The sequence below is a fragment of the Stegastes partitus genome, unplaced genomic scaffold, assembly GCF_000690725.1.
Source record: "Stegastes partitus isolate 25-593 unplaced genomic scaffold, Stegastes_partitus-1.0.2 Scaffold547, whole genome shotgun sequence".
Lineage (NCBI taxonomy): Eukaryota > Metazoa > Chordata > Actinopteri > Pomacentridae > Stegastes > Stegastes partitus.
Window position 1 is genome coordinate 243,256 of NW_007578278.1, and position 15,650 is coordinate 258,905.

The following is a 15,650-nucleotide window of genomic DNA, read 5'->3' on the forward strand; positions in this document are numbered from 1 at the left end:
TAAACACTTTGCTGGGTTATTGGCAAATTTATTCCAGTGCAATGGGGAGAAAGAGACAAGATTTATCCAGCACCCCTTATTCTCCCAAAGAACAAGAATGATAGCTTATTGATAACATGACAGTAAACACAAAAATGTTTTCTCAGTGACTTGATAGACAAAACATCTTCCCAGAGATGTTAAAGCATCCCACTAGAAATACCTGGAGCCTAGTCTACATTCCATAAGTTGATCAAGGAGTCTCTGAAACTCCATACCAGAGATGACCCGAGATCTCTGTTTTTAGCCCTCATTATGTTACACTCAAATGTGCCATCACGGAAATCTGTTATCCTAAACATGTAAGCATTTTGCTTCTCCAAGAAAATATAGAAGAAATTATTTTTGAATGGATTGTAAACCTACAAACACATGATAACTTAAGAGCATACAATTGATTTTACTTTCACAACATGTATAACATGTACTACTGTAGCCCCATAACTACAAAGAGCACTAGAATGGTTTGATTTTAAATATCCGCAATATAAAAGGTAATGCAACAAATTAATAATACGAGGTTAAAAGTGTAGAAAAATAATAAAAAGTACAATATGATACTAATACAGTGATTTATTTTCTGCTATTTGAAATCACTGTAATTTATTCTATTTTTTTTCTTTTACTAACGATTATTACAGTAACAACAGAAAGAATATAAATACTCCATCGGTGAAAATACCAGTATACTTGAATGTAAAGGACAAGCAGACCAATGTAATGTAAATGTGCCTTCAATGTAAAAGTCAAAATTAGTTTCCCGAATCCAAAACAAAGGACGGGAGTGTACAGACAAAAGTACAAACACAAGAAAAGATTTAAAATCTGTGAACATTAACAGGAACCGATACTAAACCATTGAACAAACACAAGTCTTTCCCGTGTATGTTAATCGATGACACTGTGACAACCAAACATCATTTAATAGCTTCCTATTAGTTTTATTTTGAAAAAACGGGACTGATCCTTCAGACTGTTGGTTGGAGCCAAAGACGCTGGACCAGGAAGAGAAAGTTTGCTCGGCTGATTTCACAAGTTAACAACTAGTTAACTCTCTTTTTGCCAATTGTTTGGCGTTTTGTTGGTAAGTTGTGTCAGTTGACACCTGAATTGTTGCATGACTTTAGATATTTACCTTACTAACAGTTTTAAACGTTAGACTGCTTCGCTGCATCCGCATCACCCGCGTTAGTTAAACGTTAGCTTTAGCTAGTCTGCTAACAAGCATTGGATTAATGATTCTGAACGTGGAGATGAAAAGGGTGAAATTCTGTATGTATGTGCCTCTAATACACATGTAAACACGCACACTGTTGTTAACTATTGATTTTGGTGGCCTTATACGGACAATAACGTTGCTTTTAACAACATGGTTTTTTATTTTTAATGGTACATATATTAAAAGTGTTTCTTAGTACAAACATCTGTGAATTTGGGGAGAGGAAAAGCTGACTCCTAAGTATCATGTGTCCGCATTAGTGGCTAACATGCCGAATAATTGGCTTCTTTTATAAGAATAAATTAAATAGTCTAACTTTTCTTTATGTTGCTTTACTGTCAATACTGGATGATGGTGACATTTTGTACCATCTTAAGTCCTTGACCGCTGTGAATCACTCTGCAATAAGATTTATTGCTGTGATAATGTTCATCACTGTGAGCTGTATGCTAAAGTTGACTGGCCCTACCTCTCTGTAAGGCCTGGATTTTATTTATCTCTATGACTTGTACTGTTTTATACCCCTTTAACATTACCTCATTACTGCGTTTTAATGTGGGCCCTTAATACACACTGTACTCTAATGATTGGATCACACTGCAAGCACAGACTGTTTTTACTGAGCTTTAGTCCAGTTTGACCGACTGGTCACCTGCAACCTGGTATAACCTGCACAACAATCTACAGCTTGACTCATTTTTATCCAAAGGGCAATTCAGGTTTTACATTTTAACTTATTTGAAACTTCAATGCTGTAATTCATGTTTTAGTTATTTTACTGACTTTGCCTTTTAATGTATATATATCTTTAATTTCTTTTGTGTGCCGATACCTTTTATTTTCTTAGTCAGCTACATTGGAAGTAAGGCCTTAAGTGTTTAAATAAATGTTGAATATTTGCATGAATGAACGTGAGTTTGACAGCATTAACTGTGGCCTCTGTGATTTTATGTTCAAGTATGTGAACTATGAACAGAGTGGCTGAGCAGCTTAAGTTGTTGTTTCTCAACACTGGTGGTATTGTTGTCTAACAATAGAAATCCTACACACTCTGTACCTTAAAGTCTCAGCTATACTAACTAAGGTGTGTATTCTTTATTGTGTAGTTCACCTCAGAGAGGTGAGTCAGGCTCACTATTTGTTCTCTTGTGTTACAGGTGTATCTTTTACCGGTTAACTTCAGAAGCCCTCAGTAAAGATGGGTTTGCAATGGACTGCTGTGGCGCTCTTTCTGTATGCAGAGATTGGCGTCATTGTCATCCTGTGCTTACCCTTCATCTCGGCCAGGAGGTAAGTACCGGTCACTATATGTGTGTCAAGTTTGCATTACCAGAAACAGAACAAGCTGTGTGTTTTGTGTTGACAAATATACCGACAACGGTGGTGATCCTTTAGAAAATAGGTTGAATATTATGTAGTGTAATGATCTGTTACATGCTCCATGTTTTTGAATGCTTTTGCATGTGTTTTTGCAGGTGGCAGAGCATTTTCCAGCTGAGGATCTGGAACTTTATGGCACGGTTTTGGAACAAAGTGTTTCTCACCATGATCATAATACTGATTGTTCTCTTCCTTGGTAAGCATAACGTCAGCTGTCTCCATATATATATACACACATATGTGTATTTTTTATTTTTTACCGTACTTTGTAGCTGGGTAACAGCTCTAAGCTGAAGATGTTGTTACATCAAATAGTATGAACTGGGTTTTGAAACATTAACTGTACAGTGTTTTAGGAAGTTGGGGCAGTTATTGACTACTGCAATTGAAATGAGGAATGTAGCTTTGAAAGCTCAAATGGGAAAGCCAAGTTTACTTATTTAATCTCATCCCTAGAGATGTTTTTAACTGTTGGCAAAATTTCTCTGTGAATATGGCACGCAGAAGAAATAGTGTAAATCTGAAATTTCTTGTTTGTAACCTGTGGTGTGCGGCTCTTCTTTAGATGCTGTCCGTGAAGTGAGGAAATATTCCAGCAGAGACGTTGGCACAGAAGCCAAGCTGCAACCAAATATGTTTGACCACCTGCACATGAAGCTTTTTAGGGCCCAGAGGAACCTCTACATCTCCGGCTTTGCTGTCTTCCTCTGGCTGTGAGTCACTGCTGTCATATAATGCAACCCCAAGTCTATACCTTTAACCAGATCTTCTTCTAACCCATGTTATTTTTTTTTCAGGGTTATGAAGCGACTGATCACCTTAATTAACCAACTGGCATCTGTGTCTGGAAGTACAGCTGCTCTTCAGGCACAGGCTGAGCGCTCTAACCAGACTGCTGAGAAATACTTGAAAGACAATGAGCTGCTGAAACAGGTAGGCTCCACACTGGCTGGGTTATAACTCAGAAGTATACCTGCACTATTATTGCATCCAGTACATAACCCACTCTAGAACTACAACTACATAAAATGCATTGTACAGATGTTAAGTCAGTCTGTGCTATTAAAAAAAAAAAAAAATCGAAATTTTAATCATATATATATTAGCTTGCAGTTACTGTAGACCACAGTTCAAAGTGTGTATCTGACTCCTGGTGGTTTTGGAAAAGGAGAGTGCTATCTTCTTTATTCTGCACGGTCTTCTTCCTTTTTTGAAACCTGGTATCTACATTACCCACAGTGCAACTCAACTTCAAACTTTAATCCACACCTTTCCTGTATCTACATTTGTAGCCTGCATAATTGATCTGATGATCAATCTGATGAATTCCCCACATAGCAGACACACATTATGTATTCTATTTGCCTGTGTGTTACATAGTTTGATTCCCCTCATGCGGCAGCTCTAGATGTAAATACACAATGTTTAACATAAGAGTAACACATCTGATAACTTTTTAATTTTGTGTACCTCAGATTGATGTTATTCAATGTCTTTCAGACTCTGATGGAAGGGAAGGGTGACAAGGCTACTGCAGAGGGCATGGAACTGCTGAGGAAAGAAGTAGAGAAACTCAAGGAAGAACTGAAGACTTCAGGAGAAGGTTAATATCCATATACATTCGCACACACCCACTTGAATATTTGCATTGCTTTTACAGGCTTGGTGTTTGGTTTTATGGCCTTTTATGTTATCAGGGATGCTGATATAAGAATTGTAGCCTTTACAGCTTGCCACATCTTATCGCTTAGGATGACTTGATGTTGATGTGTCATTGTTTCCTCTCCAGCCCTGAAGAAGTCCCAGTCAGAGGCAGATGTAATGAAGAAGCAGACGGATGGCCTCGCCAGGGAGTATGACAGATTGTTGAAAGAACATCAGGAGCTTCAGGTAAGGCTGAGCTGTAAACACAGCAGGATAATGACTTGTTGGGTCATTCAGTACTTTGATATAACAATTTCAGAGTGGCGTTCAAGCCAGTTAACATCAGGCATGGCTCCTCTGTATTTCATGTTTTAAGATGTTTTCCATTTATCATCAAACTAAACTCAACTGAAAAAGGTCTGACTGACTAAATTGGCCTATGCTGTGTTAAAACACAAATCATCCTCACGTGTGTTAGAACACAGCATAGGCCTCAGAATAGGCCTCTAAATGACTGGCCTGTCCATATAGATGTATACGCTGATTTGCTCAAAACAACTCTAAATGACTGTAAATCCTGTTCATGTTCAGACTCTCAACTAATACAACACACAAGCAGTAGATTTTGCTGCATTATTTCCTCCAAATATGATTTTTTTTTTTTTTTTTTTTAGGTTTAGTCAAATCTTAAAACCTCTAATACATTTATGTAGCTTTATAAAATAACTGAACATATTAACTGATGTCTTCTTTTCATATTCTTATTCTTTCAGAATCTTCAGGATAGTGGGGATAAAAAGGACGACTAGCTTTCGTAAAATGTTGGTAAAACGTAAAACGGTTGGTGTGTTTACACGGCTACTTAGACCAATCACAAGAGAGCCACTGCATATGCTTTACCTTCATATAACGCTGTGTGTCATAGTGCATATAATAAAACCAGGATTGGCTCCTCTGAAGAACAGACTTTTGGCTGGTATCAGTAACGCTTTTGAAGGAGGTGAATTTCTATTTGGGCACCAGACTGGCTTAAATTGAGTGAGTAATACTTGATGGTTTCCTGTTTCTGCCTGGTGCAGTGTGACTAAGAGGATTGGTTTTTCAAGTGTACGCTATCTGGCAGATTAATTGTGCAAGGTAATTGGAGAGAATTCAGTGAGAAATTGACTCAGGTATGATCACAGAGTACTTACTATGTTAAATATGCAACAAAGGTGAGCGTTTTTAGGTTTGTGTTGTTTGTTTCAGCCATTTGCACAGTGTAGAGTGAGAGATATGTTGAGAGCCAGAGCTACCTATTCCTGCGTTAAACGTCTTCACATGTATTTTTCTATTGAGAGGTTTCCTTCTTTATTATTGAATGCTGTAGGGACATCTGCTGCACCCGCTGTGCGCTTGAGAGAAGTTTGTAGTCAGCGTGTGCTTGCATAACTGTCCAAATAGAGTTTGCATGTACAGTTGCACCTCGACAAATCACGCTCACGTGTTTTTGATGATAACAGTTAGAGGTCTCAACATCTAGCATATACATAATTTCCCTTTAAGTTTCCTCTCTTAATTTAAAGCTGTAAATGCTGATGAACATCAGCTGAAACATATATATGAACATAAATAAAACAGAATATCTGTGTGGATAGAAAATGTAATTTCCAGCACTTAGGATCTTGTTTTAGTCTTAAAATAGAATAGACTTCATGTGGGTGAGAGAGTATCTTATGTATGTTTCTGATTCCACTGAGGGTCCAGATTCTTTAAAATTTGCTGCACTGAATTTTACACGCTTATTTTTGCATGAGGGCACACTGGGATTTTTTTTTTACCTTTTAAGTGTGTGCCATGAAACAGGAATGTATGCCTGTTGTGTTTCCGTTATTTAGAGCCACGTCACTGTAAAGGAGGAGCTTAGGTCGTAATTACCACATTTCAAGGTTTCCTGGTTCTCTGTGCTAAAGTAGGTATTCAAGGGGTTTACCACAATTCATTTTTAGGTCATAAAATTAGATACGTGCTTGTTCAGATTGTGTTATATTTCTTTTGTACACGGAAATCAGATTGAAGTGCCTTTTAAGTGGATGTAGGACATTTTCTTTAATAAAAACAACAACAACAACAACAACAAAAACTTTATCTTGTGCCTTGTTTTGCATTTTTTACATGAACACAATCAATGAATGACGCCAAAAACACCGTTTGATTGCATATTAAAAGTTTTTATTTTAGTGTTACATTTAAGATATTCCTTGAAATTTTACAAAAATAATCCAAGAAAATTATTTACATTCTGATTTCTTTAATGCAAGTAAATGCCTTACATTATTGAGATAATGAGTTCCATCGTCTATACCTCTCACTGCTTCTCTCTGAGTCTGTCTGTGCCTGAAAATGAACCTGAATTCAAAAGATTATACAGTCACCACGTCCTGCAAGTTGAAAAATGGTATGCATCCATTTTGGAAATGAGCTGGGCTCCCATTCTTTTCAAGAAATACATTATCAGGACATGATCTTTGATGTAAGGATGGGATGTTTGATGAGGATCACTCCCTAAGTCAAGTTCCTCTTTACTGAAGTCTCCTTTATGTGTCGATCCATGGCTTTGTAATTAGAGGACGACAACCATTGACTCTAGCACTAACCCGAGCCTTAACTGAACACTCAGCTGGGCGAGCCGCTGTTGGAGCCTGATATGGAAAAAATGCAAATAGTCCAGACAAACAACACTGTAGTTAGCTTCCTGTTCACCAGTTAGGGGGAAGGTTTAGGCAAACCGCAATGACAATAATATTAACAGATCCTTATTTTCTGATCTGCTTGCATTGGTGGAAGGGTGTTACACATCCAAGGTAAAACTGCTTTAGGAATTACTTTCAGGTTTAGGACAATTTTTGCTGAAAAATAACCGTATTTAAAAAGAAAAAAAATTGATCAAGACAGATCTAGACAGTATTATCCAGAATAGTGTTAAACAACATTAAGGCCATCTAACACCGTTTCGTAACAATAAGACGATTAAACGGAGAATCGGTAGTTCAGTGCTGTCATCTAAGTTCCCCTTAACTGTAAAACCAGAGGGTAGCTTCAGCACTGTCTGAAAAGAGCCTATCTCCTATCCTCTGTGGTGAGACGTCGGTATCCTACAGCAGACTAACAGTACATGTGCTACATTGTGAGTATCCTTCATTTTCTTTGAGGATTCAGAGGTTATGCTACTGTCATTATTATGAAGACGACACGTTGTTTAAAAAAAGAAGCTCGTTCTCGGACATGATCACACAAAGCTCCTGTTAGGGTTGGATGATACCACAACATTTGGTTGTAATCAACGTTTTTATTACCAGTAATACCAGGACAGGATCTCTGCTATGGATGCAGATACTGTTTGTTAAAAACGGCTAATTTAGTGACATATAAGGGAGACTAATGGCATTCTTTCTGAGGTGAGTGCATCAGTACTACTTATGAATGTACTTGTCCAATTCTGTTGATCGCTCTTGTTGATCAACTCGATCACGGGTTGGGATAATGAAACATTAATTTCACATCAAACACATTTATCTGTCTCTGTATGTGATTACGGATGGATACTGGGAAAGGTTGGCTGGTTTTTACTTTCTGACAAGTTTAAATTCTCTGTAAACGCTGAATATGAGTGGTGGTTAAGCACCAGTATTGTGCGACAGCAGCAAAGATGCAAATACAATTGTACTAAAGAATAATGGTGTGATGGAGCAACTTTTTAGATATTAATCCTTCACTCTGTCGGTGGTATCAGTACTTTGGCCGTCAGTTTCAAAAAAAGCAAACCTTGTGAGGTATTCATTTTAGCCGTCAGTTCTGTCAGATATTTGACAGTTTGCTCTCAGACATGCTGAAAATGTCCAGCTTGTTTTTCATTTTCTGTATTTTTAATGACCCGAAAACTGGTCTAAAAATTAACAAGGTTTCCAGGGCACATATGAACCCTGAAAACAGTCTTAGAAAAGAATTACATGCTTCTTGTCTTACTTGTGGACTGATGTCATTTTGAGAACTTATTACCTGGTTTCACAAAAAGGGACTTTGAGATTTTCATGAGAATGAAACTGATAGGAAAAACCTGAGCAGAGATCATGATGTTTGTGGGTTTTGGCACAGCTGACTTCTTTCACATACAAAAATATGCACCAAAAAAAAACAAACTGATACAACATAAAAACACTAGCCAGTGACACATATAATATCAATGACTGAAGAAGAGGAAGCAGAGCTCTGACACGTCAGCACCATATACAGAGTTTCTATGGTAGTTCTTTACACACAGTAGGGGGGTTTGCCCAAAGACTGGGACAATATACAGTAAATGAATTAAAAATGTTGCACCAGTCCAAAATTGGAGACACATCCAAGGCACAGCGATGTACAGTCGTCCTCAAATGTATTCATACCCTTCCATTAAAGAAAAGGCAAAACTCACAATAGTCATTCAAATAACTAGAAACTTGAAAAAGTGATAATAAAAACAAATTTGGTAAATTATAATTTAGTGAAATAAAACATTGCTTTTGAATTGTGGTTGAATAGAAAAAAAAAACTGTCCCAGACAAATTAGAGCACTTTGCTGATGAGCAGTTGAGCATTGGACCAAAACACCTGCCAACAGGTGCAGAAGTCTGATTGAGAGTTACAGAAAACACTTGATTGCAGTGATTGGCTCAAAGGGTTGTCATTTTCATTACAGTTTTATTTATTATTACTTTTGTCAATTTCAACTTATTTCAACAGCTGTTTTTTACCTTCTTTAGTGGAAGGGTATGAATAAGTTTGAGGACGACTGTATCTCTATGGAGCCCTATAAGATCAAAAGAGATACTTCTGAGCGATTTCATTCTAATTATCAGTGTTTCAGTAAGTTTCCTATGCTGTGTGCTCTTAATACAATATTTTGTCCCAATTCTATGATGTAAAAATGAGGGTTGACTCAACCAGTGTTTGCTGAAAGTATAAAACAAAAAAAGATTTGAAGTCCTTGTGGTTGTCATTGATACTGACACCAGAACCGCCTCCACTTAACGAGCAGATTTCACTAAAACACAATTTCCATTTTTAGTGATTACGAATACCAAAGGAACAAGTCAACATCCAGAAAGCGCACAACACAAACCGCGATACGATGAAACCTAACTGTGGGCTTTAAGTCAAAGGCAGAAGTTTTAGTCAGAAATTAAACCTTCTTTTGCTAAATGAGTATAAAGACTTGTAGGTAGTATGAAATAGTATTCAAATATCTCTGTTCAAAATGTAACAAAATCGCCCTCTACTATCAGCAAGACGGATGACACACACATTTAGAGGTAACTGTTGAGGGAATGAGGCACATATGTCAAATCAACAACTGCAAAGTCCTGTTTAAGTGAGCGAAATACACATCCAGGCACGTATTTCTACATTAACCTGTTGCTTTTTATGTAAATTTCAGGAAAATAAAAAACCCCTCTCATTTCTTTGAAGGCCCTTTTTTTTTTTTTAAAATGATCTTGTGTGTGTGTGTGTTGTGCCTCTGCTCTGGTTTCTAAGGCCACTTTACCTCTTCTGTTCAGTAACACTGGCGTCAGGAAGAAAAACTTCATTCGAAAAAGAAATAAAAACAAGAGGCAGCTTAATAAATGCTGGTGTTCAACAATTGTACTGTTTTGCAGTAGTCTGTACGAGTCACATTTCCTGTCCGATCTGCCAGCATTAAAACTGAAAAATATTGTTGCGCTTTTCTTTATAAGGGAAAAAAAAACCAACAACAGCATGTACATTCAAGAACTATTTTAGTTATATCAAATTTGTGTTAAATTCACAAAGCCTTCCCAGGTCCAGTAGTACAAATATAGAATTTTATGCTTTACATGAGATGATTAGATACAATATGTGATTCCCTGCAAATCTCGTTCGTGTGAGTGTGTGCACATGTGTACAGCATCGCTCTGTACATACTGTGGCTGTATACGTATGAGTGAAGGAGTCGAGAGGAGGGGGGAGGAGGGTCAGTTCTGCTGGGATCCGTCACAGCCGTGTCTGTCTGTCTGTGCTGTTGTCTGACGTGTGTTGCGATTGCTCAGAGTTAGAAATCACAAACTCTTCCTTCCTGAGCGCCTCCAGTTCAGTTCCACCGTTGGTCAGCGCTCCGTGGATGCCGCTTCGTTCCTCCTTCTTCAGCTGTCGGCTGAGCAGGATGAAGCCCGGGATGCATATAATAAACGAGATAGTCCGCAGGCTCAGAGTCAGGCCCAGATATGCTATCCTGAGGAGTGAGGAAGTCAAAAGTAGAATTGATTTGATGAAAGTTACACCTACAGTCGTCCTCAAATGTATTCATACCCTCCCATTAAAGAAGGATAAATCAGCTGTCACTGAAATAAGTTAGAATTGACAAAAGTAATAATAAATAAAAAATGAAAATCATGACATTGCTTTTGAATTGCGGTTCAACAGAAATATGAAAAAATACAAGCAAACAAGCATGATGGGACCTAATATTTTGTTGAACTACCCTTTGAGCCAATCACTGTAGTCCAGTGTTTTCTGTAACTCTCCATCAGACTCCTGCACCTGTTGACAGGTATTTTGATTTTGGTCCACTGCTCATCAGCAAAGTGCTCTAATTTGTCTGGGACAGTTTTGTCTTTTTTAATTATTCTTTTCAACCACAATTCAAAAGTACGGAAGTGCATTGCATTCAGTGGGTAAAAAAATAGACACCATATCTCGTAATTACGAGATCCTGATCTGAGAAAGGATGTCGTATTTACGAGAAAAGATCTCGTAATTATTAATTATATACGGTATCTTATCTAGATAACGTATATCTCACATATGCATTTACCTCTTCCTGGGTGTGCAGTTTTCTGAGTGAAACAGTGGCCAATGCGGTACCTTTCCTCATCTCGTAGTTACAAGATCCTGATCTTTTTTCGTAAATACGAGATCTTTTCTCAGATCAGGATCTCGTAATTACAAGATAGGGTGTCAAATTTTTTTTTTTTTACCCACTGACTGCAATGTGCTTCCATACAAAAGCAATGTCTTATTTCACTAAATTAGAATTTAGCAAATTTTCATTCATTATTACTTTTTTAAGATTCTAGTTATTTGAGTGACTATTTTTAGTTTTGCCTTTTCTTTAATGGAAGGGTATGAATACATTTGAGGACGACTGTATTTTGCCAAAATATAAAACAGGAATGATGAAGTCAGATTGTTTTTTAGTTTACATTTGTTCATATTTCTCAAAGTAGCATTATGAAAGTATGACCAATTTGCTACTGACTCAGTCTGTGTTATTTCAGCTCCACTGCTTTAGAGTTGGACTTCATTTATTTGCTATTTGGGAGCCAAAATTTAGTTCTGTAAAAATGTTTTGACGTCAAAAAAAAAAATAAAAACTGGAACCTTGGCTTGCCATAGTTGCCACATGTCCAATTCTACTTTCCTAAAATTTGGTGAAATGTCGACCAAAGATAGTGTTTCTAGCAGGAAATGTGGATGAATCCATAAATATACGCTTTTACAGGAACTTTCTGGAGCCCCAATAACACCCTTGTTTAAAAATGTTGGACTTTTTTCCATTTTCAAGGGCCAATAATTCGAAATTTGGCCTCTGCTTGAGCCATTCAATTTGGATCTGCTGGAAACACTTTTTTTTTTCTGTGTCCTGACCAAAATTCATGGCTCTGGGAGTTATATTTCTGGCAATAATGAACCCTGAATGTAACTTCCAAGCTCTCCTACTTTTTTAAAAACTGAATATCCAAGCTGTGAAAAAATAGGAAATTATCAAAATTCTATTCTATATAGTATTTAAGAAAACTTAATTTTTGCCACCACTGAACACATTTTTTATCAATAAAATCTGACAGTGCAGCAACACATTTCCTGAATTCTACCTGAATTGACACGGACTGATCCTGTTCATGGTTCTGTAACATTCTCATCAAGTTTAAGAATCTAAAAAGGTGTTTTGTCATGTCTATGTGTTCCAAGTTTACAGAGTTATGAATCCCGGAAGAGGGATGATGTTTGAGGACATTATGGCATTTGGGCAGTAGGTGTGTTTATAGCTGTCTTAATTGTCACAGCCACTAGAGTCGCCCACACAGTGTGAAAACCCACGCAGTATATTCTAACACTTGGTGGACCAAGCTTTGAAGTTGAATATACCATTGTTGCAGACATGGCATCTTTTTTTATAGGCTTATCGGAAACATTTCAAAAACAAAGAGTCTGACAGTCTGCGGCTGGATATGTAGTTTTTCTATTAATTGTAATTACTTAGCTTTCAAAAATAACAGATTGGGACAAAAGTGCCAAACATTTTTGCATCAAGCTTGTTTCAGGTTTTACATAAAATATAAAGCGACCACATAAAAGCAGTATTATGCCAGTGTTACCTGTAGGCCGTGGTGTTGTAGATCCTACAGGCTCCTATACCTCCACACCTCTTCTGACCCCATTTTAGACATGTGGTGTCAATGATTGCTCCAAAGTAGATGGGTGCAGGGATCCCCGCTGCAGGAGCACAAACATATTTTCACAGTCACGTCTCCTACAACTGACAGATTCTGGCAACACTGTTCAGAGCAGTCAGAGTAAACACCTGGCTCAAACTCTGACACTTTGGCAAAGATGCATTTTGGAAGAAAAAAAACAAAAACCGTTGCAGTGGTTTTCAAGCAGATTTAAAACCGAGAGTAACATATTTTATTTTAAGTGACTTAGACATGCCAGCTAGGGGATGGGTTTAGAAGGCGACTTACCGAGAGTGCGCGTTGCCAAAGCGTGGAAACCCAGGGCCAAAGATTTCAGCTGGGGTTTAATGCACCTGCACAGAGAAAGATTGCAGACATTTATCAGGAAATATCATCAGAAAGTGGTTAGAAAATGTCAGCTATGTTCAAAGCACAGAGGTCAGTAAACCAAGTTGCTTTTCTTGCTCCTTAGAAAAGAGAAACCAGTGTACAAAGTAAAAACAATGGATGTGCCAGAAGATTAATGAGGAATGTTATAATTTCCTTAAGCCAGTCCTAACCATCTTAGAATGACATCAATCAGTAAATCAACAGAGTGAAACGACTGTGCAGACATTAAAACAGACAGTACAGTAAAACACAGAGTGGTTTCTTTCCTGTCAGGCCATAGCATTCCAACAGGATCAGCTGACACAGCTTTAGGGGATCTTGAATGTGTTTGTTTAATGAGTGGGTGTAAAACCCTCTTTTAATTCAATCTCTTTGATTAAAAAAAACATCAATATATAGATTGAGATAAAGGGAGAGCTAAACAGGGAAAAAAAGTGTGCTCATGCTATCTATGGAAGGTCTTTTTATGTCTCTATGTAGAGCAGAAAATCCACCAGCAGAGGCTGCTGTGGTACAGAAAGAGCTACAACTAGTTCACAACACATGATTTTTGGGGCAGGGCAGCATGTAAACTGCACGTATTCCAAAGCAGTAAAACCCTAAATATCTGTATTTTATTAACAAAATCTTTCATTTTTTTTCTTTAAAACATAATTATTGTGTGTACATGAGTCAGGCTGGTTGTGTGTCTGTTCACAAGGTCATGAACACTCAGCAGCTGCCTGGAAAACTCCAATATAGCATGTAGAGGGATTCTCTGTATGATCAAGTGGGGCCTTCTAATCCAGCTGTCAGGAAAGACTGAATCCAAGATGAACAGATGAAATGCCCGGAGTTAATTCAGATGATTAGCCACTCAGAGGTGCTTCAGACTACAGTCACAAGGATTATTAGATTTATACTATTACCTCTCTATTTGACTGTTCCCCTTGAGAATATAATACCCTCAATGACAATAATTTCTAAAAAAAAAAAAAGGATTTAAATTGAATCAGAGCACAGAACAGCCAGTCTCTTGCTGGTGAGCAAAATGTTCCTCCATCACTTGTGTTGATTTTCAATATGTCAGGGCTTGTACATACTGCACTCACAAAGCTGCATGTCTGTCATACTAATTTGACACTCTATTTCACTACCTTTCACCAGTGCAGTTACAAAAGATTACAAAAGTGTCACACAATCTCCTCTGAGAAAAAAAAAACGAGTGGGAGAGACACAGCAGAGTGTCACGACCTACTTCTTTTGTGTGAGAAGAGGTAGTAATCATCACAAATAAATGAAGGATGAGTTCACCGTTTCAACCCCCAACATCATTTAGTGCCACTCGTGACACACCTCATCGATTCAGTTTAAACAAAGTTAGCACTCCGCGACAGCTTCTCACAGAGTTCACACCTTAACTAAAAGCCATAATGTAATTTTGGACAGCGGATCTCTTAAAATACCTGCTGCTCAGCATGCTGAATTCCAGGTAGGGTTTAACTGAGCAGGATGTGCTTTGTAGAAGCTGATACGTGTTATCATAGCTAATTACCAGTCTTCTCAGGAACATATCATTGTTGTCAGTTACTGTCAGGAAATGTGCTCTCACTGCAAGATCAGCCGGGTCAACAGGGCAGCAGCAGCAGCAGCTCTTTTTCCCTTCGCAGCTGCTCACGACAGTCTTCTTAAACTCACTTTCTGGCAGCACATCAGAGATTCACCTTAAAGAATTTCCGTGATCCTCAACTAACCATCTCAACAGACTGTTTTTTTTTCACTGTTTGACAAAGCCACTGTTTATACGTGGATCACACAGACAAAGGCCCACACAAACATGGAACCGTTGCCAATCGTAGTAAGTTGGCTATAAACGGCTCAAATCATTGTCCCTGACTACTTTAAAGCTTAAGATACAAAAAAAAAAAAAAAATCACATCCCATGATTCCTGTAAATGAGAAGATCCGGTGGACAAGTTCTACGAAAAGCAGTGGAAAGTAAACAACCCAGCGCAAAGTCGTGAAAAACAAATACATGTACCTGAATCGAAGCGGCAAATTTTAGAACTAATCTAACAGAATCTGACCACGGCACTGAAGGGCTAACTCAGAAACCACAACAAAATAAGAATCCTACTAATCGGAATGCCACTTATCAACATTTTTTGACTGTAAAAAGGCTTCAGGACAATTACCACAGTTCCAAAGGGTGTAAATCACCTATGCTGGAATTGAAGGTGCATCAGTTGTAAACTTATACATGTCACATGTTACCATGCATGATAGCATATACCACAAATGCACAGTCGTAGGTGTTTTTCACAGGGACAGTGTAGATGTCACTTGTAACCAGTCACATTAGTGGTCTCATTGTTCTGAAAAAAGCTGTGCCAATCATAGTTACACATATTGTCAATAGTAAAAGGCCTCAGCAGCCAAAAGCAAGCAGTGTTGTCTTTATTTAATCTGTACAATGATGACTAATAATGATTGCAGTATCTCATGTC

General features: G+C 37.8%; 2 protein-coding genes across 2 annotated transcripts in view; one reads left to right on the forward strand and one right to left on the reverse strand.

Annotated features, from left to right (window-relative positions):
- The first annotated feature begins 1,036 nt into the window (after window positions 1-1,036).
- Window positions 1,037-6,404, forward strand: bcap29 (B cell receptor associated protein 29). Its single transcript, XM_008288208.1, has 8 exons — window positions 1,037-1,123; window positions 2,416-2,548; window positions 2,734-2,834; window positions 3,204-3,351; window positions 3,436-3,571; window positions 4,139-4,241; window positions 4,428-4,528; window positions 5,056-6,404. The coding sequence occupies exons 2-8, from the start codon at window positions 2,457-2,459 to the stop codon at window positions 5,089-5,091; spliced, it is 717 nt and encodes a 238-aa protein (XP_008286430.1). The 5' UTR covers window positions 1,037-1,123; window positions 2,416-2,456; the 3' UTR covers window positions 5,092-6,404.
- A 3,656-nt stretch (window positions 6,405-10,060) lies between these two features.
- Window positions 10,061-15,650, reverse strand: part of slco1c1 (solute carrier organic anion transporter family, member 1C1) — a 37,421-nt gene continuing 31,831 nt past the window's right edge. Inside the window, exons 13-15 of the mRNA XM_008288210.1 lie at window positions 13,063-13,127; window positions 12,697-12,814; window positions 10,061-10,550 (exon numbers count right to left, since the gene is read on the reverse strand). Coding sequence (XP_008286432.1) covers window positions 10,313-10,550; window positions 12,697-12,814; window positions 13,063-13,127 — 421 coding nt within the window. The 3' untranslated portion in view covers window positions 10,061-10,312. The remainder of the gene's footprint in view (window positions 10,551-12,696; window positions 12,815-13,062; window positions 13,128-15,650) is intronic.